Source organism: Dinoponera quadriceps, unplaced genomic scaffold, assembly GCF_001313825.1.
Source record: "Dinoponera quadriceps isolate SergipeBrazil2010 unplaced genomic scaffold, ASM131382v1 scaffold4444, whole genome shotgun sequence".
In the NCBI taxonomy this organism is placed as follows: Eukaryota; Metazoa; Arthropoda; class Insecta; order Hymenoptera; family Formicidae; genus Dinoponera; species Dinoponera quadriceps.
Window position 1 is genome coordinate 373,563 of NW_014558991.1, and position 22,340 is coordinate 395,902.

General features: G+C 37.5%; 4 protein-coding genes across 17 annotated transcripts; 2 read left to right on the forward strand and 2 right to left on the reverse strand.

Moving 5' to 3' along the window:
• The first annotated feature begins 2,788 nt into the window (after positions 1 to 2,788).
• On the forward strand, positions 2,789 to 4,821 carry LOC106750018 (probable DNA primase large subunit). The gene is made up of 4 exons (XM_014630021.1): positions 2,789 to 3,380; positions 3,491 to 3,753; positions 3,838 to 4,403; positions 4,498 to 4,821. Exons 1-4 carry the CDS (start codon positions 3,202 to 3,204, stop codon positions 4,738 to 4,740), a joined length of 1,251 nt encoding a protein of 416 aa, XP_014485507.1. The 5' UTR covers positions 2,789 to 3,201; the 3' UTR covers positions 4,741 to 4,821.
• Positions 4,776 to 5,764, reverse strand: LOC106750019 (magnesium-dependent phosphatase 1-like). The gene is made up of 4 exons (XM_014630023.1): positions 5,554 to 5,764; positions 5,408 to 5,465; positions 5,109 to 5,327; positions 4,776 to 5,027 (listed from the first exon to the last, which is right to left on the reverse strand). Exons 1-4 carry the CDS (start codon positions 5,588 to 5,590, stop codon positions 4,862 to 4,864), a joined length of 480 nt encoding a protein of 159 aa, XP_014485509.1. The 5' UTR covers positions 5,591 to 5,764; the 3' UTR covers positions 4,776 to 4,861.
• A 916-nt stretch (positions 5,765 to 6,680) lies between these two features.
• LOC106750034 (polyadenylate-binding protein 2-B) lies at positions 6,681 to 8,903 on the forward strand. Of its 3 annotated transcripts, none has more exons than XM_014630065.1 (7): positions 6,681 to 6,887; positions 7,616 to 7,752; positions 7,836 to 7,950; positions 8,088 to 8,155; positions 8,267 to 8,508; positions 8,662 to 8,754; positions 8,833 to 8,903. In XM_014630065.1, exons 2-7 carry the CDS (start codon positions 7,618 to 7,620, stop codon positions 8,864 to 8,866), a joined length of 687 nt encoding a protein of 228 aa, XP_014485551.1. In that variant the 5' UTR covers positions 6,681 to 6,887; positions 7,616 to 7,617; the 3' UTR covers positions 8,867 to 8,903. The 3 variants fall into 3 exon arrangements, with proteins under 3 accessions (XP_014485551.1, XP_014485553.1, XP_014485552.1); XM_014630067.1 differs by lacking the exon at positions 6,681 to 6,887 and adding an exon at positions 6,934 to 7,017; XM_014630066.1 differs by lacking the exon at positions 6,681 to 6,887 and adding an exon at positions 7,039 to 7,236.
• Positions 8,904 to 12,545: 3,642 nt separating this feature from the next.
• Positions 12,546 to 21,440, reverse strand: LOC106750030 (protein zyg-11 homolog B-like). 12 transcript variants are annotated; one of them, XM_014630056.1, is made up of 10 exons: positions 21,241 to 21,354; positions 20,180 to 20,449; positions 19,827 to 20,067; positions 19,087 to 19,281; positions 18,586 to 18,977; positions 18,300 to 18,445; positions 17,177 to 17,565; positions 16,184 to 16,553; positions 15,549 to 15,888; positions 12,546 to 15,308 (listed from the first exon to the last, which is right to left on the reverse strand). In XM_014630056.1, exons 2-10 carry the CDS (start codon positions 20,301 to 20,303, stop codon positions 15,163 to 15,165), a joined length of 2,343 nt encoding a protein of 780 aa, XP_014485542.1. In that variant the 5' UTR covers positions 20,304 to 20,449; positions 21,241 to 21,354; the 3' UTR covers positions 12,546 to 15,162. The 12 variants fall into 12 exon arrangements, with proteins under 12 accessions (XP_014485542.1, XP_014485543.1, XP_014485539.1 ...); XM_014630057.1 differs by having other exon boundaries at positions 21,225 to 21,354; XM_014630053.1 differs by having other exon boundaries at positions 20,947 to 21,354.
• Between the last annotated feature and the right edge of the window lie 900 nt (positions 21,441 to 22,340).

Sequence of the window (22,340 nt, forward strand, 5' to 3'; positions counted from 1 at the left end):
GGGGGGGGTGTGCGTGTATACACACACATATACATATATGCACGGCACATTATATTTACCACCTAGACTAACTAGTCATGTACGGCACTTTATAGCAATTAAAGTGTATCCCTGACGACAAACGCGAACGTGCAACGTGTGTGTTGTTCTTTGACTATTCTTGCTTTAAATAGGGAAAGAGAGAAAGAGAGAAAGAAAGAAAGAGAGAGAGAGAGAGAGAGAGAGAGAGAGAGAGAAACGCATAGAATTCACTATACTAGTGCAATCGATAACGATCGAACGACGTCCCATGATCGTTGATTCCCAAGCAAATTTATCAATTTCGACTTTGCCGTAAAGTTCACCCAGCTCGAACGCTGTGCGCACACGCGATTGTGAACGAATTCCACCGGGAAAACGTGAATTTTGCCGTAGACCCGAACATATCATTTAAATAACTTACACGTGTATCTCATTAAAAGGCAAACAACATGCAACACTTGTGTATGTGTAAGTTCTATTATCCATTGTCATTATTATCTATTAAAGAAGCATGGTATCGCCGCAACGTAGGTATTTACACGCATCTATGACGCCTTTCTTGATGACAACAATGCAATATTATGAAGTTAATATTGAATTATATGCTTTATTATCCAAATATTTGACGCATATATAATTTTAATTTAACATGTGAGTATGTTGATAATCAATACATATAGAGGGAAATTTAGATTTCGTTCAATCTATAATAATCACAATATCAATAATATTTATATATCCTCTCATGATGAAATTATATTTAGATTTATAATCACGTTAAATTAATTTAATTGAACTCATCGTTAAGTTAAAATTTTATTATAAATCTAAATGTAATAAATCTTAATTATAGCAACGTATTGCGGAAAGAAATCTCCGCGCCAAGTTTATAGAATGCAACGATGTACTTTTCAGATGCTACACATTATATTTATTTTGATTTATAGCTCCAGACAATCCGCGTATCGTTCATACATTGTAAAGAAACCAATCGCTTTATATCAGATTTAAATGCCCCGGCATGGAATACACAACCCAATACAGAAAAGTAAGATGACCCGATTTCCTAGCCCCGAATCCGGGATACTTCATAAATGTATAAAAGAGGGGAGTAAAAAAATCCGAGGAATCATTAAAAAAGAGTGAAGAAATTTGAATCTGAGTTAAAAATTATTGAAAAATAATATGGAGAAATTTACGCACGAAACGTGAGAATCTCGTACATACGTTTGAATGTATATTAAATGTCTTGAACTAGCGTAATCAGTTCAGCTAAAAAAAAAACGGTAAAACAGACTATCTGTTTTACCGGTACTTACCGACTTTCCCCTCGTCGATAAAGCAGCGATCTCAGTCTCGTGGAGCCATCTCACGATGAACACGCAAAACCTTATCAGCCCCACTTTTTCTCGGAACCCGCGTAGCATGAGCGGTTCCCGGAATCTCGGATTATTGGCAACTGTTTAAGTCCACTTTGTTACCACGAAAAACATGCCAAATCGCTCGCCCGTCGCTGCCACTGATAGTCCACGCGCGAGACTCGCCTTCGGATTGAAAAATGTTCCGAGAAAATGGCACTTCGAAACGACACGATACGACATGCGAGCGATAGTCCGTTCGACCCTCCCGGTGGATGACTTCGCGAGATACTCGCGACCGTCGGCTGCCCGACGTTATTCACGTCGCCACGAACGCGCGAAGCTATTTTTCGGCATTCCCGACGATGATTCGCGATTCTAACGAGCCGAAATCGTCAGAGTTACGGCGCAGCAGCTTACGATTACTGACTTGCCACGGCCGTTATGAACATCTCAACGAATGAGAAACTCGGAACAGCTCGGTTCCGCGCGATACTTCACTCGGCAGCCCGTAACGGTCGATCGCGCGGAATGTGCGATTTTGGCGAATATTCGGCGAAATTTCGCCACAATGAGAGCACGAAACTCGCTTACCGCACTGACTTCGATGTTTCGTGCGTGATATTAGTCTCTGGAAGGTCGAAAATGCAAGCAAGCAGGTACACGGCATACGGCGGTGCAAACGAGCCTCCATGATCCAACGAACTTGTTGCCTGCCGACGGGTCATTTCGCCACACACCCGCTCTCAGTGTCTGTCAAGCGATAATTTATCGCGACAAACGCGCGAAACTCGCTTCCGGCACTCCCGGCGACGATTCGGCGGACGAAACTCACCCCGGGTGAGGAAAATCGCGACGAATGCTGAACGGATTTACGAATGCCCGCGCGCCACGAACCGTTCGGCAATCTACTGAACGTTGCAGCGATTGAGTTTCTCGAATACTTCGATAAGTTCGGTGCGCATGTGCGCGCGATCCCCTTGGTTTAAATAATTATCAGTGTTGAATAGTAAATAACTTTTAACTCAAACTTTCTCTTTTAAACTTTTAACTTTGATAAAGCTAATTTCATTTTAACTTAACTCTTAATTAAGTTATTTTATTAATGTAACTTTTAATGTAAACTTAGTTAATTTACAGCGATCAACTTTTAACTTAACTTGGTTAAAAGAAAAAATTAACTTAGCCGACCCTAATAATTACAATAATTCGAAGTTAATTAGATCAAGTTATTTATGGAATTCTATTAAATATTCACCGGGTCGAAATTGTCACATTTTGCGACTGTCACATTGATAAAATCGCTGTGATCGGAAACATCGATACGTCGGTGCACGAGCGGCGACCAATGAGAGACCTCACTTCCTAGGGTCTTAGTTGGGGATATTTCTTTCTGTAGTAGACGACGTACAATCAGCTGTTGCTTTAAACTTCGGTCGGAGCCAGAAGAAAGAAATAGTGCGTGGCGTTGTGGCTTGAAAAAGGCAAATATTCCGAAAGGAATATAAGAATTCCAAAAATAATAAATATGAGTGTGAATGAATCCAAGTAGACTGAGTGATGTCAAAGTTCGAAGTCGAATAATTATGTTGAATATGTATAAAACGAGAAAACTTTGTTAAGATGCACGATTCTTAAATTTATAAAAAGGATTTGAATCCTGTATATTTTATGTATATTTTATGTATTTGTATATTTCTCCGCCAATTGCGAAATTGTGCTCTCTACTTAAATAGGACGATGGTTGGAATATTTTTAAAAATATATTCTCAAGATTATTTAACGTGATTTTTACAATTATGTAATAGTTGACTAGCACAAAATGTTTTACGTTATTCCACCAAATGGAGAGGTACCTTTTTACATTTTAGAAGATTGTGTTTTAACCAGACTAAATTATTTAAGGCGTTTGCATGAAGAAACTACTGATGAATTCGATGGCAAGTTTGAATATTTATTAGAAAATTCTGCTTATGATGAAATTGGACACTTTGTGCTAAGGTATTCACATATCAATTAATTATTTTTAATAGCATATAGTAAATTTTATAGTACAATTTATATAAAAATTCATATATCTGTTTTGGATTATTTATTATTTTCTGTTTCAGATTATTGGCTTGTGTTTCCTCAGATCTATGGATATACTGGATTTCCAAAGAATCATTGTTATTTAGACATAGATTAGACAATACATCACCTAGACAATTATATAAATTATTCAAACAAATTATATGGAGAGTGCAGTTATACAAAGGTCATGGTAATGCAACTGAAACAACTCTGATTGAGTTCTGCAAATTCTACTCGCAACCGTTGACTTTCAAACATCTGGTATCAAATTGTCAAAATTGTAATGAATTTGTATATAAAGGTATGTACAGGTATATCTATTTACACATATATGTGCAATTTATATTAAACAAAAATTTTGTGACACTGTATTTACAAATTTCAGTGAAATTTGAGATAGTACCAGACCTGGTAAAAGAACGGGAACTAGTCCTTAACAATGGATATGTTATTACACCCTGTTCAACTTGGAAGAAAGTACTTCAGTCCTTATTCTGTACATATTTAATCAATGAATTGAATCTCATGAAGAAACAGGCACAGTACACTGTGAAACGTGATCTGAGATTACAATTTTTGAGTGAAAAAGTTCAGTCTTACCTTTTCAAGGAAGGCACTGTTCACGGGAGAATAACCATCGGGAACATAGATGCAGAGTCGGAAAGATTTCCGCCGTGTATGCGACATTTGCATTCCGTGTTAAAAAGCAGACACCGTCTTAGTCACTATGCGCGCTTGTACTATAGCCTGTTTCTAAAAGAGATCGGGATGAAACTGGAAGATTCAATCGCATTTTGGAGACAGGAATATTCCAAACCACATACCTGTGCCTCAGTATGTTCGCACAATTGGCAGGCCAACGAGAAGAAATTCGTGTACAGCATTAGACATATGTACGGTTTAGAGGGATCCCGAAGAAACTATAGAACACCCGGTTGTGATCAAATTTGCGTGAGTGTGAAGATAACTTGAAATCTTATAAAACACAAATTTTAACATTCAGATAGTTCATTTACTCATTTTTTTAATGTTGCAATCTTTGCAGGCAGGTATCAGCGGGACAACATACGAGGGTGGTTGTCCTTTCAAAGATTTTGATGTGAATACACTTAGAAATCTTCTACATGCTTCATTAACTGAAGATGAAACAGAGAAGCTCTTAAATAATGTAGCTATTAAAAGTCCGGAAATGCTTTGCACAGGATTTTTAAAACTTGTACGCAAAGACAACGCTGACAATGCCGCCGTCAATAGTCCAGTGCAGTTTTATCAAAGGATAATTGGTTAATATGAATTTCGCGTTCTGTTGTTAATACACGACAATTTTGTTTTACAAAATAAATATTTATTAAAGATTACATAAATTAAATGTACAATATTTAATTAAAACGATCTAGTATGTTAAGTAATCATCGTTTACTGAATGCTCTTAACGACTCTTCTAACTGATGAAGAGTCACACCATCTGTGACCAGCACAGCATGCACGCCAAGTTTGGCCACGTCCACGATATTTCTGTGCTCATCGTCAAAAAAGAGCATGTCCTTGTAATCGGTTTTAGAATTCTTATGGATGCTAAAAGCATTATAGCTCAATTAATTTATATATTCTTCGAGAATGCTGTGCAACAATGAGGAGGCTTTGTATAAAACTTACTTGGAAAAATGTGTAACCTTGCTACCAGGAAAAATTTCAATGTACTTGAAGTATTTGTCCCAGCCGAACAGATGTAATAATTGTTTGGCACCTTTTATTTCTGTAGTACGTGATGCTATACCAAGTTCATATCCTTGGTCGAATAATTGTTTTAAAACATCAGGTACATCAGAATAATATTTTATGCTATGACCTTGTAAATCTACTATTTTATCAGACCTAAAATTACACTTTATTTAAATTGGAGGAATTATTAAGATGTTGTATTATTTTCTAACTACAAAAAAGATTATACAAACTTTTTCTTGAATGGAGGAGTTACATGCGTATCAACCCAGAATGGCCACAAGGTATAATCTGAAATATTATATCTTTATTTAAGGGAATTATTATAAACAAAAAAAAATACATATATAAATATATATATATATATATATATAATTACCTAAATCGAAGACAACAATCTTCGGTTTTTTCTCCATACTTGTCTACTGGTTAAATGACTATTTATTGTGCAGCGTAACTCAGAAACTAAATGATTGCTAAAAATATGCCTTTTAAATAAAGAGTCAATCAAGTAATCAAGAGTTTTGATTACTTCCTGTTTAGGTCAAAGATAAAATTATAATATCTATGACTATTTTGGCACTTGAAACACACACATATATATATATACACACATTTGATACAAAATCATTACATATAGCTAGGCATAAGTTCAACACGGAAATCCCTATGTTGAAATGGAAGGTGCAAGGAAATGGAAACGGAATTTTTATTAGCACTTATTTGCATTAACACAGGGCCGTTTCATTGGCTGTATATCATCTTCAGATAACGCTGTCCTTAGGTTTGCTCTTTATAGTAGAATTGGCTGCACTAGTTTAAGTAAGGCGAGTTCTACTTAACGCTCGCAACGACGCAACTAACTAAAAACGCACGAACATCGAACTAGCGCGATGATTGTTGACCACTGAAGCGTTTACCCACTAAAGCTAGAGATGCGTTCGGGAATCTACACTACTACTTGTTGTTTTGAAACACCTAGGCCACATTTGGAAATATCACTCTTTGGTATGTTTGCGTGACTTTAGTGATTGAAATCACAAATCACAAAAGTACACCAAAAAGCGATATTTCTAAATGAAGCTTGGGTGTTTCAGAACAGCTGGTGCTTAGTGGTTTGCACACAATGTGGATTCTTGAACGCAACTTTTGCCCGTATCAGACTACGAATTAAGATCGAGATTGGATTGCAATTTAATCAATCAGAGCAAAGTTCACTAACTTCAAGTTTAGTAAATTCTTTTAATCTGATTGGTCAAATTTTAATTTTAATTATCATATATTTCATCTTTTTCCATTGTTCAATATGTTCAATCACACTATTCCTAATTTTTATTCTTAATATTTAATATTTATTCCTAATATATTTCCATTGTGCGCGCAGGTCCTTAAAGTTTATTGCATCTATTATAAACCCGGCCTAAATTCTCCACTCGTTCGAAGGCGGCGCGACTTGAGCGACAGCCAATCGTCTTCCACCGCTTCGTACTATTTCCGGAAAAACGAGAGGTCGCCTAGGCCATTGAGTGAGCCACACGTTATTCCTCGGCATTGCCGCGTTTTGTGTGCAGGAACTACTAGCGCAGGCCTGTGTCGCTCGCATACACGGTGATCGCGTCAATTCAATCATCTAAGCTCGCCAAGGCGGTTGAGGAGGAACGAGTCGCTTGGAAACGAAATTCGTGCTACACAGCGGTGTACAAGTTTACACAGGCACGTTATTGTTTATTGTCTCCGTGTGCCCGGCACCGATATAATATCGACTGCTCACAGACGGGACATGATCCTCGACGATCGCCGATAGTCGCCCGACGAGCAATCGTGTCGCGCTGGTTCGATGCTCGTGCGTTTCTCGTTAAATTTACGACGCTTCTGCATTCACTGCGGCTTTGTCTATATTGTTTAGTATTTCGGCCGAGAGGCGCCCACAATTTCCACCTAATTCTGAGACCAAGAATCCTATTCTTGCAAGTTGTGGGAGAGAATAACCGATATTTACGTTTTTTTTCCGCCAACGAATCTGTGTGCTCCCTATGTTTGCCCGATTATGTGCCTGATTGTGGTAAATTGCAAGCGTAACTTTCTGAATCGTAGTTAGACGGTAACCTTGTATTGGTTATGATTCCGAACAGTTAGTCGTACGTCTATGATAGAGGTCGAGCGATAAGTGTGGATATACAAAGTACACTTAGCAAATGTGTATCTTTACTAATTTAGGAATAAATTAAATATACGTCTTTTATTGCTGCATACATCAATTCATTTCTTCTTTATTTCATCAGAAGAAATGCACAATTGTACACACATTTTATATATATATATATATAATTTTTTTTAACCAATAATTTTTAGTACACATAAAGATGCAATTTTCTCTATATCTGACTTTTTGTGGATCAGAATGTTTATTTAAATTGAACATGTGTGTTATCTTGTTTCAGAAATGTCGGAATCTGATCTTTTAGCTAGCGATCATATTGATGGTTTGGATGGTCTTGAAAATGGTCAAGATGGAGATGCCATCATGCAGTGTGATGGTGTAAAACGTGAAATAAATGAAGCAAATGTTGACGATCCTGTGAGTCATTACTATTTTCTAATACTATTTTCTTATTTAGGAAACCATATTTATTTTGAAGTTAAATATCTTCTATAATGTAGGAGCTGGAGGCTATAAAAGCAAGGGTTCGAGAAATGGAAGAAGAAGCTGAAAAATTAAAGCAGCTTCAATCTGAGGTGGATAAACAGATGAACATGGGTAGTCCTCCTGGTATTAGTAAGTTTGCAAATTTACAGTTGCATTTGTTGACAAAACAATGAGATATATATATATATATATATATATATATATACATGAATAAATAGATATTACAATTATCATTGTGATGACATTTGTTATTTAATTTTTTCCAGCAAGCCCATTAAATATGTCTTTGGAAGACAAAATGGAAGTTGATAACCGATCTATCTATGTTGGCAATGTAAGTACATTACGTCACACATATGTCACAATATTTCTAATGCATAATATTGCGTAATATGTGATATAATGCATAAGTTGTTGGAGTTAATACTTAATTTTTTTCAAACAGGTTGACTATGGCGCCACAGCAGAAGAATTAGAGCAACATTTTCATGGTTGTGGAAGTGTCAACAGAGTGACAATTCTGTGTAATAAATTCGACGGTCATCCTAAAGGTTTCGCTTACATTGAATTTGCTGAACGTGACTCTGTACAAACCGCGATGGCCATGGATGAATCTATGTTCAGAGGACGTCAAATTAAAGTAATGCCGAAGAGAACGAATAAACCTGGCTTCTCTATGACAAACAGGTAATATTTTATTTAGAGTATTATAATTACAATTCCAGGCCACTCACAATTCAATCAATTACAATTACAAATACATGCAAATTAGATCCGTGACTGACTCTTGACGTCCTTTGTTATATCATTTGATTTCTAATTTCATATGTATGCTTGCAGGGGTCCCAGAGGTGCACGAGGTTATCGAGGTATGACTAGAGGAATTATTCGCGGAAGCGCATATTTTGGATACAGACCTACTAGGCGGCCTAGGTAATGATCGATGTTGTCTCGGCAATTGTCGCTACTGGAGGATGTAAATAATAATCATTTTATAATTTTTCTCTGCAGGACTTACAGACGTGGATATTATATGCCATATTGACCATTTTAAAGCACGATGACGTTCTACAAATGTCCAGGTAAGTTTTTATTCAAGATTATGTACACCGTGACACGCGTTTTTCGTTCAAAGAAAGATTCTCGGTAAAAAAATTTGTTATCGTTCTTATTATCGTTCAAGTGCCACTTGGTTCATCTTATGTCGAGGGTGTCTTGTGATTTCTCAAGTATTACGGGAAGATGATAAGTTGCAGAAGCACTTTTTGCATTGCAACGAGAACGTTTCTTTGAACAATATGACTTTCGTACATTTTGTTACCACTCACAAGGAAGGACCAGAAATAGTTGTGTATCGTAGTAATTCTGACGAAGTTGTGATTAACAGATTGATTCTGATGTCGAATGAAACGATTCGGATAGCTATTAATAATCTTCCGTCGTAAAAAAAACCATTAAAAGATTATGCTGGTCATTTCTTAACACGACACAGACGGCAAACCTATTGACAGTGATCATTATTTGATTTAACTTTTGGTGTACTACTCTGATGTATCTACATGATCGAAGTTGTAACCTGATGATTTATATGTCCAATAAAACTAGAGTCACGAAGAAGTTCACGGTTACTTATGGACTTTATTTATTGGATATAACGAAATATGATATCTAGATACATTAGTATTGACACTTGGCCATAAAGAAAATCTATACCGTATAAAAGATAACATATGAAATGTCGTGAGAGAGAAATTGTGGTTTTACTTTTTCGTATTGAATTTTTCACCGTTTTTGTTACAAGGAAATTGTTTACCGTTTTTCAGTAATGTCAACTGAATATGAATTACTTGTGTGCGTATAGATTGGAAGTATAAAATATGGCCTTGTGAGACGTAATATTACGGATTGTAAGTTTTTTTGTGGAACACTTAACAGTTGCCACAAAAAACTTACAAGCACATTTGTCATCATGCATTCTACTGAGAAGCGGCTGAGATATTTAAGTAAAGTAAATTCTTATCATATGTCCACAGAAAAAAAAACGATGGGAAAAAAAAGAGAAAAACATCATGTCAAAAGAAAAAATTAAGAATTGGAGAAAGATGGGCACAATTAAAGATATTTGATTTAATGAGATCATCATATAAAACTACAGATGTAGGTCAGCGATCATTCACTATTGTAGTTCAATCAGTTAAGAATTTCAGTAATGATATACGCCAAATTCTGTTGAATTCAGTTAGACCATTCATATCAGCCTTGGAATCTATTTTCAGATTGTTTTATTTTTTACAATTTATATATGCTTCGATTGTATATTTTTGTGTGGGGAAATATAAAATATTTATATATTAATTATGATAGCAAAAGCAGAGAGAAAGAGAGAGAGGGGAGAGACGATCGATTTTAGTTAGAGAGTTCGGTTGAAATTACGTGAATTAGATGAATTCGATTATCGATCATCTTTACCATCATTGTATGCACGTGCAAATTACGCACATAAAAGATTCAATAGCGTAAACACTGCGTCATTAATTTTGTATGAAAACAATATTAAATGTTTATTCACGACAAAAAAAAAAGTATATTCTTAGTACGTGGTTCACACACAAACTGTTATCCTTATATAATATATTATTGAGTCCGCACTTCAGGCGTTCTATAATTCGTGATAGCATTCGAGATAGAATTCTATTTATAATTTAACGCGTAACGAACACTTGAAGATTTGCAGATGCATATGTAAGTGCATCTGCAAGACGCAAACCCGATTCTTCGAATGTTTCCTCACAAGTGGAATTCTCTTGCGGATCCCGTCTCGAATTACGGATCGTCAGAAGCGAACTTTGGAGGTGGGAGATCAGATGCGCTCTAAAAAGTATTGATAACATCCTCAGTGTGTTAGATAGATAAAAGTATCTCTTATGAGTACTTCCCCAAGTACAGTATGTGCAATATATAATTGAAACTCTGTAGTGCAATAGGATTATCAAAACGATTAAAATCGGGAAGAAAAGTATCTGGAAGTGTAACCTTGAGGTATGAGAAAAATGTTGTAGAGTATCTTGAAATTTAAACGTCACGCGGATATTTCGATGCTATTTATATTTGACGTACTTGAAAAGTACTTGAAAAGTATGAGTACAATCCGGAAGATTTCGTCGTATCGATTCCACGAAAGCTCGAAACGCATTCGAGTGTATTCCGACACCTGGCTGTGTTTTTTCGAAGTGTCCATAGGAGATACTCCAACATCCACACGGACGATGGCGATATGATTCAGGGTGCACTTGATCCCCCACTGCTTGACCGTAGTAAGCTCTTTACGGGTTGAGTGAATAAATAATTTTTATAAATGCTAAGTAAATGATAATACGAGTCCACTAAGAATCGACTGAAATTCAAAAGTGCATATTAAATTTAGCCCCGTTCCTATATAGCATCTTTTAAAGATATGTATAAAAGTTCCCTGGCAATTATTGAGATACACTTGAAACCAAGATAAACTGAAAAGTACTTTGATATCGAGAAGAAAGAGAAAATTAATAGCTACAACATCAAGTTTATATATACCATATAAGCATGTTCGTATTATAGCGTAGTCTCTTTTTTATATAAAACGATACAGATAATATATAACTGTAGGGATAATATAGTATAATATCTACGTGTTATTAAGGCTGATACACACGGCGGATGTGTGACCATGGCAAATAGAACAGGAAATTGTCCGAATATTAATATCGATATATTTTAATTTATCATTTTACAGTCGCTATATATGTTTATGTCGCCTGCTCTGGATATAAAAAAAAAAGTGCACCGTGTCGCTTCGATCTCATAGTGTTGTCACGAGACGATGATTAAAAGAGAGAAAAAGGAAAAGAAAAAAAAAAAGAGGAGAATTGAACTACAAAGTGAATGTTTAGAATAATATCATATAACGATAATTTGTAGTGAATTTTGTATGCATGATAAGTGAAAGTTGCGCCAGTTGCGAATTATTACTTCAACGCCGCTTCGTTGTATGACACACGCTGCATTTGTATACTTCTTTCCCGATCGTACATGCAACTTTCATTTATTCGATAATAACTAACTATACATCCTCAGTTCAATCTGAAACACATTATTGCTACTAATGATTTGTAAAATGCGTGTAAAAAAAAAACTTAATGTTTCTGAGACTGTGCTAAGGTGTTAGGGGGAGTGCCGAATTTCAACACATTATTCGATCGAGCCACATTTCGTAATGTTACTTCCATGTCGCTAAGTATTTTGCAGGTGCGGCGCAGCATCAGCATCAATTGAGTGCTAATGATACAAATTTCATGAACAATTTTTACGTTTCATTAAGGAAAAGAAAAAAGTAATTAAGAGATATGTGTATTATGAAAAAAAAAATGTAAATGAATGGGTGGTAAATAAAGATTTTCTTGGCTTACGTAAGGAACTTCGTGTACCTGCTTCTACGTAAGATGCCCAGATAACATTAAGACGTCCTGAGATGTCGTAAGACGTCTTTTGGACATACGTGTTGTTTGAGCGTATACACTTTTAGATAAGCATGATTTCATACTATCGCCTGTTCAGTCCAACATTTAGATTCTTCTGGAAATGTTTACACTACTTTATTAGTTATTTTATTAATTTATTTAATAGTTTATTTAGCTTAATAATAAATCATATGTGTTTATGCTATTATTGGGAAAACGAAGAGACGCTTCAAAGATTGCACAACTCATAGAGGCTGGCATAGTTTATTAACATTCAGTCCAAATTGACGCTTTCATTTTTTTTTTACATTTTAGATCAACATGTAATGATATCAGAAGAATAAATTTCGTTTATATAAATTCATCATATTTTAATAACAGATATAATCTAAATATTAAAATGTATTTCTCTTATTACAAACTCTCTGATTTCTTCTTTTTTCTCTTCTCCTTTGTATAATCTCTGAAGGCATATAATGCGCAATCAATGTTTAAGACGTTTTTTCTCCTTTTTTTATCAATATTTAGTAATGAAGACTTCGTGAAATGTAATCGTTAACAAAATAGATTGAAGATCTGAATTTGAAGCGTTAAAAAGTATGACACACATTCAACAAAATAATAATAATTACTTTGTAACACTTCGTCGCGCATGTACACATATACCGTCGCCTCGCGGGAGGCGCTGGATCGTAATAAAGCAAAGATTAGCGTAACCTTTCAGAAAAGTATATATATGTACATATTTATATATATTATTGAAGACTTCAGTCTAAGGTTCCAAACTGTACGTCAACACGTTGACTGCCATGCTAATTTCCATGTGGATTTCGTTCCAGAACTTAACTAAATGCCCAAGTTAACGGAGTTAGCCAAAGTTCTATCATCTATCAGGTAAGAATATAATACTATATTTATACAATGTACACAGTCGGTCACAGGACGGTTGCAAGTTTTTTTTTTTACATATTTCGGAACACAAAAAATACGGCAAAGTGAACCTATGATTTACGAACATGCGCAGTAGGTGGTCAGACAACTGTCAAAATTACATATACATGTAATTTGTCATATACATGTAATTTTGACATATACATAATCTAATTTTAATAGCTGTCTGATCATCTATTGTGCATGTTCGTGAATGAATAGGATCGCTTTGTCGTATTTTTTGTGTGTTCTAAAGTATATAAGAAAAAAACTGTTGTAACTGTCCTGTATTGTCATTCGACTTCTGTCACAACCGATTACCATATAAAAATTGCATGTAGTAAGCGGTGACCCGCAATCGTAACAATTTGACGCGCTCCCAACTTCATCATCAAGATATCGATCAAGTAATTTTCCTCCTAGGGCGGAAACGTGAAAAGTGAATTGTTTTCTAATTAGAAAATTTACACTTTCCACGAGTTCAGGCTAGAAGGGAAGATTCATAATCAATACTCAGGTAGTCATGAATCTTCTCCTCTAGCGTGAACTCATGAAAAATGTAAATTTTCTAATTTGAAAACATTTCATTTTTCACATTTCGATATCCGGAACAAAACGCGTGCAAACTGTTTTTTTAGTTCTCTGTTGGCTATATGATTTGTTCGTTAATTGGCAATTAGCTACGTTTTCGCGTAAATCAGTGGTGAAACGCGGCAGTCACAATGGCGGTCAACGTGTTGAATATTTTAGTAGGATGTTCCACGACTACGCTCTCTTTGAATCCACGGAGACGTCCAATTCTGCCACAATTTTCCTTCGTCGACAATTTGATACATCATATTTCTCGTAGTACTTTAAACTTTAATGATAAATAAAACTTTACTTCGTTTTTCCTAAGAAAACAAAATTCATTAAAAATAATTTGTAAATTGTCGTTATCCGTTAGCAGCAGCAGTTCTATAATATTAATCATTTATATATCTTTTTGTCTCTTACAATTGCATCGCTATGCAAAATCAACTATACAATTACTCGTTAGCAAAATTTTCATTAATTGCAAGCACCGCGTAAAAAAGATAACTTAGTTCGATTTTCGTCCTTATATCTCGACTACACTAATTACGAGTCATGTGTCGTCAATTCATCCGCGCACAATTTAAACGTACAATTATTCTCAAGTCAATCATACACAATTTAAGATAGGAATTAGACTAGAATCTGAAATATAAGTCGTATTTCGAGGCATCCGTATTTTGCTAGATAAATCATAGAAACACCTTGGAACGTTTGTAACGTGTCGCTGTGTCCGCGTATAAGACTTCAAAATATTTCATAAACATTAGTGCAAGCGTTAATTAATAATAACACGAACTATTCACGAAGATAAATTAGCGCGCATGCATACTCTTTGTTTCCTCTTTAAGTAAATTTACTCTCTCACACTCTTCCGTCTCTTAATTTAATATCTCTACATCGTATCGTTAAGAGTTATGTAATTTACTTTTAAAGTAATAAATTCTCATTATATACCTATTAGCTTATTCCGTATATCTACTGATAAGTAATTTAAACGTCTCTCTCTCCGGAACCAATCTTATTTGTAACAGTACAATATATATTTATATATACTTATTTCCCTCAATTCAGATCTTCAATTCTCAGATCTAGCGAGTTTAGCCAGAGTTTCACTAACTCCCCCTCGATTGCAATTAAAATATTTTGGACATATTTGTTTTGTCGCAGTTTGATTGCAGTCTGTCTCCGTGATATAAATATCCATGGCTATATAATTCTTTCTTTTTCGTTTTAAATTCATTTGGTCTAAAGAACAGGATATAGAGGATTGCATTAAGATAAACATTGACTAGAATACCATGCGGTATTTAACTTTCAAATTGAAAAGCAACAGCTATCGTTAAGAATTTAATTCAAGCGTCTCCAGGATCGATTGACATAGACTTTGCAAGTTCGGTTGCGTCGTGCACTCCGTATGCGTTTTCTCCAGTTGCTTTAACGTCTCTACGCCGCCTTCTCTGACCAACATCACGCAATAACGTTTCGCTGAAAACAAACACGCGCTTGTTATCGCTCGTATCTCGTTAGTGCGTTATTTTTTACTCGAAAATGAATAATGGCAACAACATACAATCATTGTTATCCTATAATTAATAGATACGATTATACCAATATAGAGTATAAGAACCCGTTTGTTTGTCTTTTACTTGCGTATATCATATCGTCAAGTTGTTATATTTCTGATTTCAATCTACAGTTAGGAAACGATATTCCTGGAGGACTTACGATTCTTTGTGCATACATGATGAATCGCCCACACCGCCCAGAGTTGAACCGGATATGCGTCTGCGCAGCGTAACAGCGGGAAGAATGGTTGGAAACTACGATAGGCAACCATCTCCCCTTGCGGGGTTTGCCAGTGGGTCACAGCGTGAACCAGTTGGTCTAACAACTGCTCCCTGCTCGGTTGCGACGGCATACTGTACCAAGACCGAGGACCATCGCTCAGTAGATGCGCGGCGATACCAGCCGCGAAATAAGACACATCGATGTGCTCCGAGTCGAGCAGCATTGAAAGCATCTTGATGAATCGTGGCTGCATAAGCCGTGGCCTCAAATGATCGACCTGAAATCAGTTCAGTGCGAAAAAGAAAACGTTACAACGTACGTCGCAGCATATCCTTATCATTCATCTTATGAAAGGTTTCGTCTTGTGTGAAAGACTTCATCGTTGCGAAAGATCGCATTTTGTACGAAATTTCACCGTTATAAAAGGTTTCATCTTATGAAAAGCCTCATTATTGTAAAAGATCTCATCACTGTGAAGGGTTCCATCTTATGAAAGATTTTATCTTACGAAATTTATTATTCGCGTAAACTTGGCGAGTAATCCAACTGTTAATGACACCTGATGTACGAACCTCCGCGATATTATTCAATAGACCGAGAACCTTAGTCTCTACGCTCGACTCTCCCTGGAAGCTGTCCAACACTTCGAGGAACAGTTCCATTCCGCCCTCATCGAGAAAGACCTTGCACGTAACGGCACTCTCGTCCGTCAGGTTCCACAAGGCGCTCAGTGTGAATTTCATCGTGATATCCACTATCCTGGACTCGACTTTGGAACGGACCATCGCGAGCAGCTTCAACATGTATTGCGGTTGTGCGCCCAGCATGGACGTCTCCACCGTCGAGATTTTCGCCGCCAGTATCGAGCAGATCGCCACGGACATTCGATTCATGGACGCGTCGTCAAACGTCGACAAGCAGTTCATAACTAATCTTGCACATCTGTCAAATCGAAAGCGTCTCTTTTGGCTTTGCGTGCGCGCCATCCGTATGTTCACTCTACACTCACTGCACTGAAATTTCAATATCTGTCCAACATGGATAAAATATTGCCGACTTACGCTTCATTGGTTTTTTATAAAAAGATCAATCGGTGTAAATGCGTTTCTATTTGTTACATCAGGAGCAATGTTATTGTTAATGAAATATTAATGAATAATTGCTAGCCTAAATAAATAAAATCAGAATGACTTGCTGTGTGAAATAAAAAAAAAAACGATATAATTTTTCATTATAGGACATTCAACACCGTCTTAGGTAAGATTATATGTGTATGAAATTTCAACGTTTTTGCACATAACAAACATGTCAAGACATATCAATACAAGAAATTTGTCTTGCATTATTAAATCCAAAGAATTATTTAATTACGTGTACAACATTCTCTCTTGCACAGTATTATCAACTTCCATTCACAAAAAGATCCAAGCACTCATCATTGTCGAGGATTCTGCATGTTGCAACAGACAATACGCAAAATAGGGACAAGCATTTCGCGAGGAAGATATTGAAATCTCAGTTGGTGTATAGATTCATGTTTATGTTGTGAATTGATGCATAGCTACCTATACTTGTCGAATGCAACATCCTGCAGGATTCGATCGCTACACAAAGTCAACAGAGTGTTCTTTTGGAGTTGATGATTATTCGGATATGATTCCATCGCCAACAATGTTAATTCGACTATCTGCTTAAGTATCGACGGATGAATCATGAGGGCCAATTCGCCCTTCGTTAGATTATAAATACATGCGGTAGCTGCCATTTGTACACGAAATTCTTGCGGATGCTCTCTCATGCCGGGTAACACTAATTTTATCACATCGACTCGTGGCTCGAGAAAGTTTGGTGTCAAACGGAACAAATTGAACAGACATTTCTGAAGGTATATCGGTCTGTATGTGTACCTTCTAAGGGCTTCCAAAATTTGTGATTCTGTTGCTGTACCACTGATCTGAAGCAAAAGACAGATATAATGTGTAATTTCTGTGTGTCCATTTGCCTGTTTTGAGTGAACATTTACTTTACTTTTTTTTCAATATAGCTATTTACGTTTAAACTACCCATTGTTCAGTTGGATTTTAAGATCGATATTAATTCCTGCATTTGCAAATGGAAATTGATTGTAGAAAACACGCCTGATAAAATCAACATTCGAAGGGAGTTGATGACATCAAATACTAACATAATGATAATCTTTACGTGACATATACGATACAATAGAATATATAACTCTATGTAAAATGTGGCATTACATAATGATATATGGTCTGTTCTTTTTGATTGAATTGATTGCAACTGGTTCAAGAAATTTACATACACATTGAAGCGTATGAAGCGTACGTACGAAATTCTCACGCTTCAATGTGCGCAAATTTCTTGAACAAGTGCAGCCAGTTAAAAAGAACAGACCAATAATAAAACAATATCGTTACGAACGATAAAAAAAAATATAAGATAGCACGAGATATGAGGAATTCAAGTTTCGTGTAAATGACAATAACAATGTATAATCAACACTGTTTTCGATGATAACGCCATTGCACATATCCAGAAGAGATTCAGAGATCTAAATACAAAATACAATGCAACAAAGTATCGACCCCAGTTTTTTTATAGACTATATAGAACATAACTATATAGACACAGTATTTGCACAATTAATTTATCAGCGTTGAGACAACTTACAACAAGCTCGGGTCTGTAATCCTCGTGTGTCAGATCTATAAAACTTTCGTCGTAGCAAGCGTCAGAATGCACTAATCCTAGGAACCTCAGGTGCACGTGCGACGCAATGAAATTTTTTAAATCTTTCGGGTTTATGTCATCTTTACCTAAACAGCAAATGTATCATATTTAACGATATACACTCCATAAGTTATATATTGTGTTAATTATGATTTTGCGAACAACATTACAGGATGTAGAAAATTATATTGTCGGATAATTTTGCACGAGTTAGCACGCTACTCACCCGATAAGTCTAAAGTTGTCAAATGTGGCATGCAATGCAGAGCCCTTAGAAAGTCTGTTATTTTTGGCCTAGCGGGTGCGAACACTTCGAAAGCGTGTGCGTCTTTCTCGTCGGAAATGTCTAAATGCCTTAATTCATTCAGCTCCAGTAACACTGGTATCAGGTTACCGCAACCGCTTATCTTTAAATTATACATATTTAATGTCTTTAAACGATCTTTACATTTCCTTAGTGGTGTTATATCGTCGACTCTCGTACAAGATATATCTAAGCTCTCTAAAAGGGGAAGATCTTCGACTACTATGTCCAAGCCATGTTTATTAAATTCTGTTCCTGAGACATTCAGGGTATGAAGTGCCCTCAATTTGCTTAACGTTACTACCACGCAATGCCTATAACGAAACGTGTGCAAAAAATATCAATATCAATCGTCACGAGGGTCCTTCTGGATCGACTTAAAAAGGCCAGACAGCAAGAAAGAGCGTAGCGCTCGATAATAACCTTGAACAATCCATAAAGCTTCCTTTAGCTACGCTTAGCGACCTAAGATTTTGTAAACTCCAATCGCCTAGACAGCTAATTAAATCGTTAACAGTAATTTTAAGTCCATTTACTATTAAATCTACAACTTTATGCTGCTTGAGAACCCTCAAGCCCTTAGCTGATAATGTAGACGCATCTTTCAGCCGTACGTGCCTAGAAAGAAGGAAGAAATTAACCAATCGAAGAGTATACCATCATTCGCATTGCTTTCTCAAATACAAGTCCGAGGAGAGCTGACACTATAAGTGTGTTTTCTATTTCTGCATCGGCTGCATTAGCTCAAGAAGTGTGCACTGAAGCAGTTGTTGCAATGTTTTACTGCTTCTATTTTGAAACTTTGTTCTTTAAACATTTATTGTACAGCTATCAAAGCAAAAGTTAAATAGTAAGTATGAAAGTAGGAGCTCTCCTAGATACTGTAAAGACTACAATATTTATATTTTAATACAGAGTGTTTAACATTCAGATATATAAGTTAAAAACATAGCCAGTTGAAAATAATAACTGTCCAATTCTGCAGTTACAATGTAATATGCCATGTTATTTTTACATTAAAGCATTCTTTACCCTTTGGTTGCACACTTGTCAATTCTGGCTTGCACTAGTTCAGTTCTAGTGCAGTCCCAGTGCAGGAATAGAAAACAAACTTAAGGAGAATAATACAAGAATATCTCTCTCTCTCTCTCTCTTATTGTCACCTTAGCCTAGTGGTCTTGGAGTCGAAGAGCGTGATGGTCAGGTCGGATAACGTTTTCTTCTCACATAGGTTGGATAATAATTGCTCGGACACTTCGGCCGGCAAGAAGGCGTCCGGATGCCTAAAGGTAAGCCGAGTCGCGGAGCTGGTGGGAGCATCGTTAGACGATGTTCTACCTGTTGTAGTATCAAAAGCGAATTCTTCTGTGCTATTATTGTTCACTGTACAGATATCAGGTCGATCTAAAACTTATGCAGTTTTTAATTCCGCCGTGCGAGCGGGAGGAGCACGCGAGAGCGCAAGAGCTGGTGGACGACGCTTTTCGCTCATCCACTCGGCTCGCGGGACACTCACCGGAAACGGTAGCGCCGGGGGAATGCACATTCGTATCGCCTAGATGTACCTCGCATAAGCCTAGAACGTTACCGCAGATGAAGTCGATGCACACCTCCTGGAGACTTCTCGGAGACTCAAACATCTTTTATTTCTGCTGTCATCCGTGCTACCTCTCTGTGGCTTCTCTCTTTCTCTCTCTCTCTCTCTCTCTCTTTTTCCCCCTATGAACTTTTTTTTTTATTGACTTCCTACGGAGCACCGTACCTTCTCGCACTCACCGTCCCATACCTTGGACACAGTACAAACGGAGAAAATCTGTGAGCACCTTGTAATCCCTCTTAACCTTAATCTCCCTTTTCCCCGTCTTTCTTTCTCTCTCTCTTTCTCTCTCGCTCGCTTTCTTTCTCTCTCTCTCTCTCTCTCACTCTTTCTCTCTCATTCACTCACTCTCACGCACACGATACATCCGAATACGGAATCATATCCGCCCGTACGCTGTGCTGAACCGTACGAGAATCGTGGCGCGCTATGACGTGGTGTGTGTGAGCGAGAAAGAGAGAACGAACAGCGAACCCCCGTCCTCGCGTACGCGAAGCTGCACACGTCAAAATAGTGTCACGTGAATCGCGCGAGAGAGCTAACTGTATAACCAGACGAACCGTACACGCTTTCTCGCGATCGCCTGCCTATCTGTCCGTCTGTCGGTCCGCTTGTTCGCTCCGTTTCGCGTCAACGGAGAAGAGCGACAGCGAAAGAGAGAGGGAGAGAAAGAGCGCTCTGCTCACCCGCATCTCGTTCTCTCGCGGAATTTTTCGAGTGACGATTACGTAACAATAATTTCGCACACATAACCGCACAGCGCACGCAGGCGTGAGGTCTCGTTGCGCGAGGCCAAACACTTCCTACCGTCGCGGAGCGCGCACCGAAATCGCGGACCCTCTCTATCTCTCTCTCTTTCTCTGTCTATCTGTCCCTCTCGCTCCGTCGAACGAGCGCGAGTCCACGGCGCCTTTTGCGCGCCGTCGCCGAAGACACGTCGTGGACAATCTCAGCGAAATCTCACGGTGGTCCGCGCGTACCGGAGCACGCGGAGCAGCTCCGCGAGAGCGGGCGAAAGCTTGTTGCTCGACAACCGCGAAAGCTGCGGGCTCTCATGTGTCACAGCGACGCCATGTTGACTCGCCAAATGTCAAAACAGACCAAAAAAAGAGCGCACAGTGTCATCGCGTCGCCCTCGTCGTCGTCGTCATCACACACACGTAGTGGTGGCGCGCGGAGATAACTCGATTCGCAGCTACGTTCGCGCATCTCCTCTCTCTCATTCGTTCACCCTTTCTCTCTCTCTCTCTCTTTCTCCCTGCCGACAATGCCGACAGCTGATCTCGCGCGAGAATCAGAGCAATTTCCGAGATCGCCCCCCGACCTCGTTTCGCCCGGCGTAAGCGGCGTGGGCACGCACGGACGGACGGACGCACGTACGCACGATTAGGATGGCCAACTCTCGATCAGCCAATTACGGGATATCGACCTTAAAAAATCGAGACACGACCAAAAATCGAAACTTTTGATGAAAGATAAGTAAATTAGATAAATGTAGGTTAGTAAGTAAAATTACTATTCTCTGTCATATCAAGATTAAACAATCAACTGAACATGGCTTTTCATTGTGTTTTAATATAAATAATCATTATGTAAAATTAGGCTGATGTTTTTGAAATAAAATTAAAAGGATAATCAACGGAACATAAAATATGTAATTGTGTTTAACGGGCCTTAAGGCCTATTTATGCAGGTCGTTAATTTGTGACGGAACCGTAAAAGATTGACCAATCACAGTCGAATTATAGAAGAATAATCGATTGTGATTCGTCGATTTCTTACATGAGGTTCCGACATAAGGTAAGTTTACGATCTTCGTAAATAGGCCTTAAAGCTAATATATGAGAAGTACGCGGTCTAACGTATTACATAAAAAACTATGTGATTAACGATTATAAAATAGATCATTCTCTAAATAGCAGTCACTAATCTCAATGGGCTGCTTTGCTCCGGTTGATTGAAAAGCAATCGCAATTCAATCGGCAATCGCTAGTGTGATTTGGCCTTTAGGTACTACCCGAACAAGAACCTTTCACCTGAACAGCTATTGTCGGCGCTCGCAATTTAAGAGAATTCACGA

Coding starts and splice junctions, on each gene's coding strand:
- LOC106750018 (XM_014630021.1), top strand. CDS start 3,202: ATGTTTTACGTTATTCCACCAAATGGAGAGGTACCTTTTTACATTTTA. Junction 3,381..3,490: donor ATTGGACACTTTGTGCTAAG/GTATTCACATAT, acceptor TTTCTGTTTCAG/ATTATTGGCTTGTGTTTCCT. Junction 4,404..4,497: donor CCGGTTGTGATCAAATTTGC/GTGAGTGTGAAG, acceptor CAATCTTTGCAG/GCAGGTATCAGCGGGACAAC.
- LOC106750019 (XM_014630023.1), bottom strand. CDS start 5,590: ATGGAGAAAAAACCGAAGATTGTTGTCTTCGATTTAG. Junction 5,466..5,553: donor GATTGTTGTCTTCGATTTAG/GTAATTATATAT, acceptor ATAATATTTCAG/ATTATACCTTGTGGCCATTC. Junction 5,328..5,407: donor ACTCCTCCATTCAAGAAAAA/GTTTGTATAATC, acceptor GTGTAATTTTAG/GTCTGATAAAATAGTAGATT.
- LOC106750034 (XM_014630065.1), top strand. CDS start 7,618: ATGTCGGAATCTGATCTTTTAGCTAGCGATCATATTGATGGTTTGGAT. Junction 7,951..8,087: donor GGGTAGTCCTCCTGGTATTA/GTAAGTTTGCAA, acceptor AATTTTTTCCAG/CAAGCCCATTAAATATGTCT. Junction 8,509..8,661: donor GGCTTCTCTATGACAAACAG/GTAATATTTTAT, acceptor GTATGCTTGCAG/GGGTCCCAGAGGTGCACGAG.
- LOC106750030 (XM_014630056.1), bottom strand. CDS start 20,303: ATGTTTGAGTCTCCGAGAAGTCTCCAGGAGGTGTGCATCGACTTCATC. Junction 18,978..19,086: donor AGCTTTATGGATTGTTCAAG/GTTATTATCGAG, acceptor GTTTCGTTATAG/GCATTGCGTGGTAGTAACGT. Junction 15,889..16,183: donor TATTGAATAATATCGCGGAG/GTTCGTACATCA, acceptor AACTGATTTCAG/GTCGATCATTTGAGGCCACG.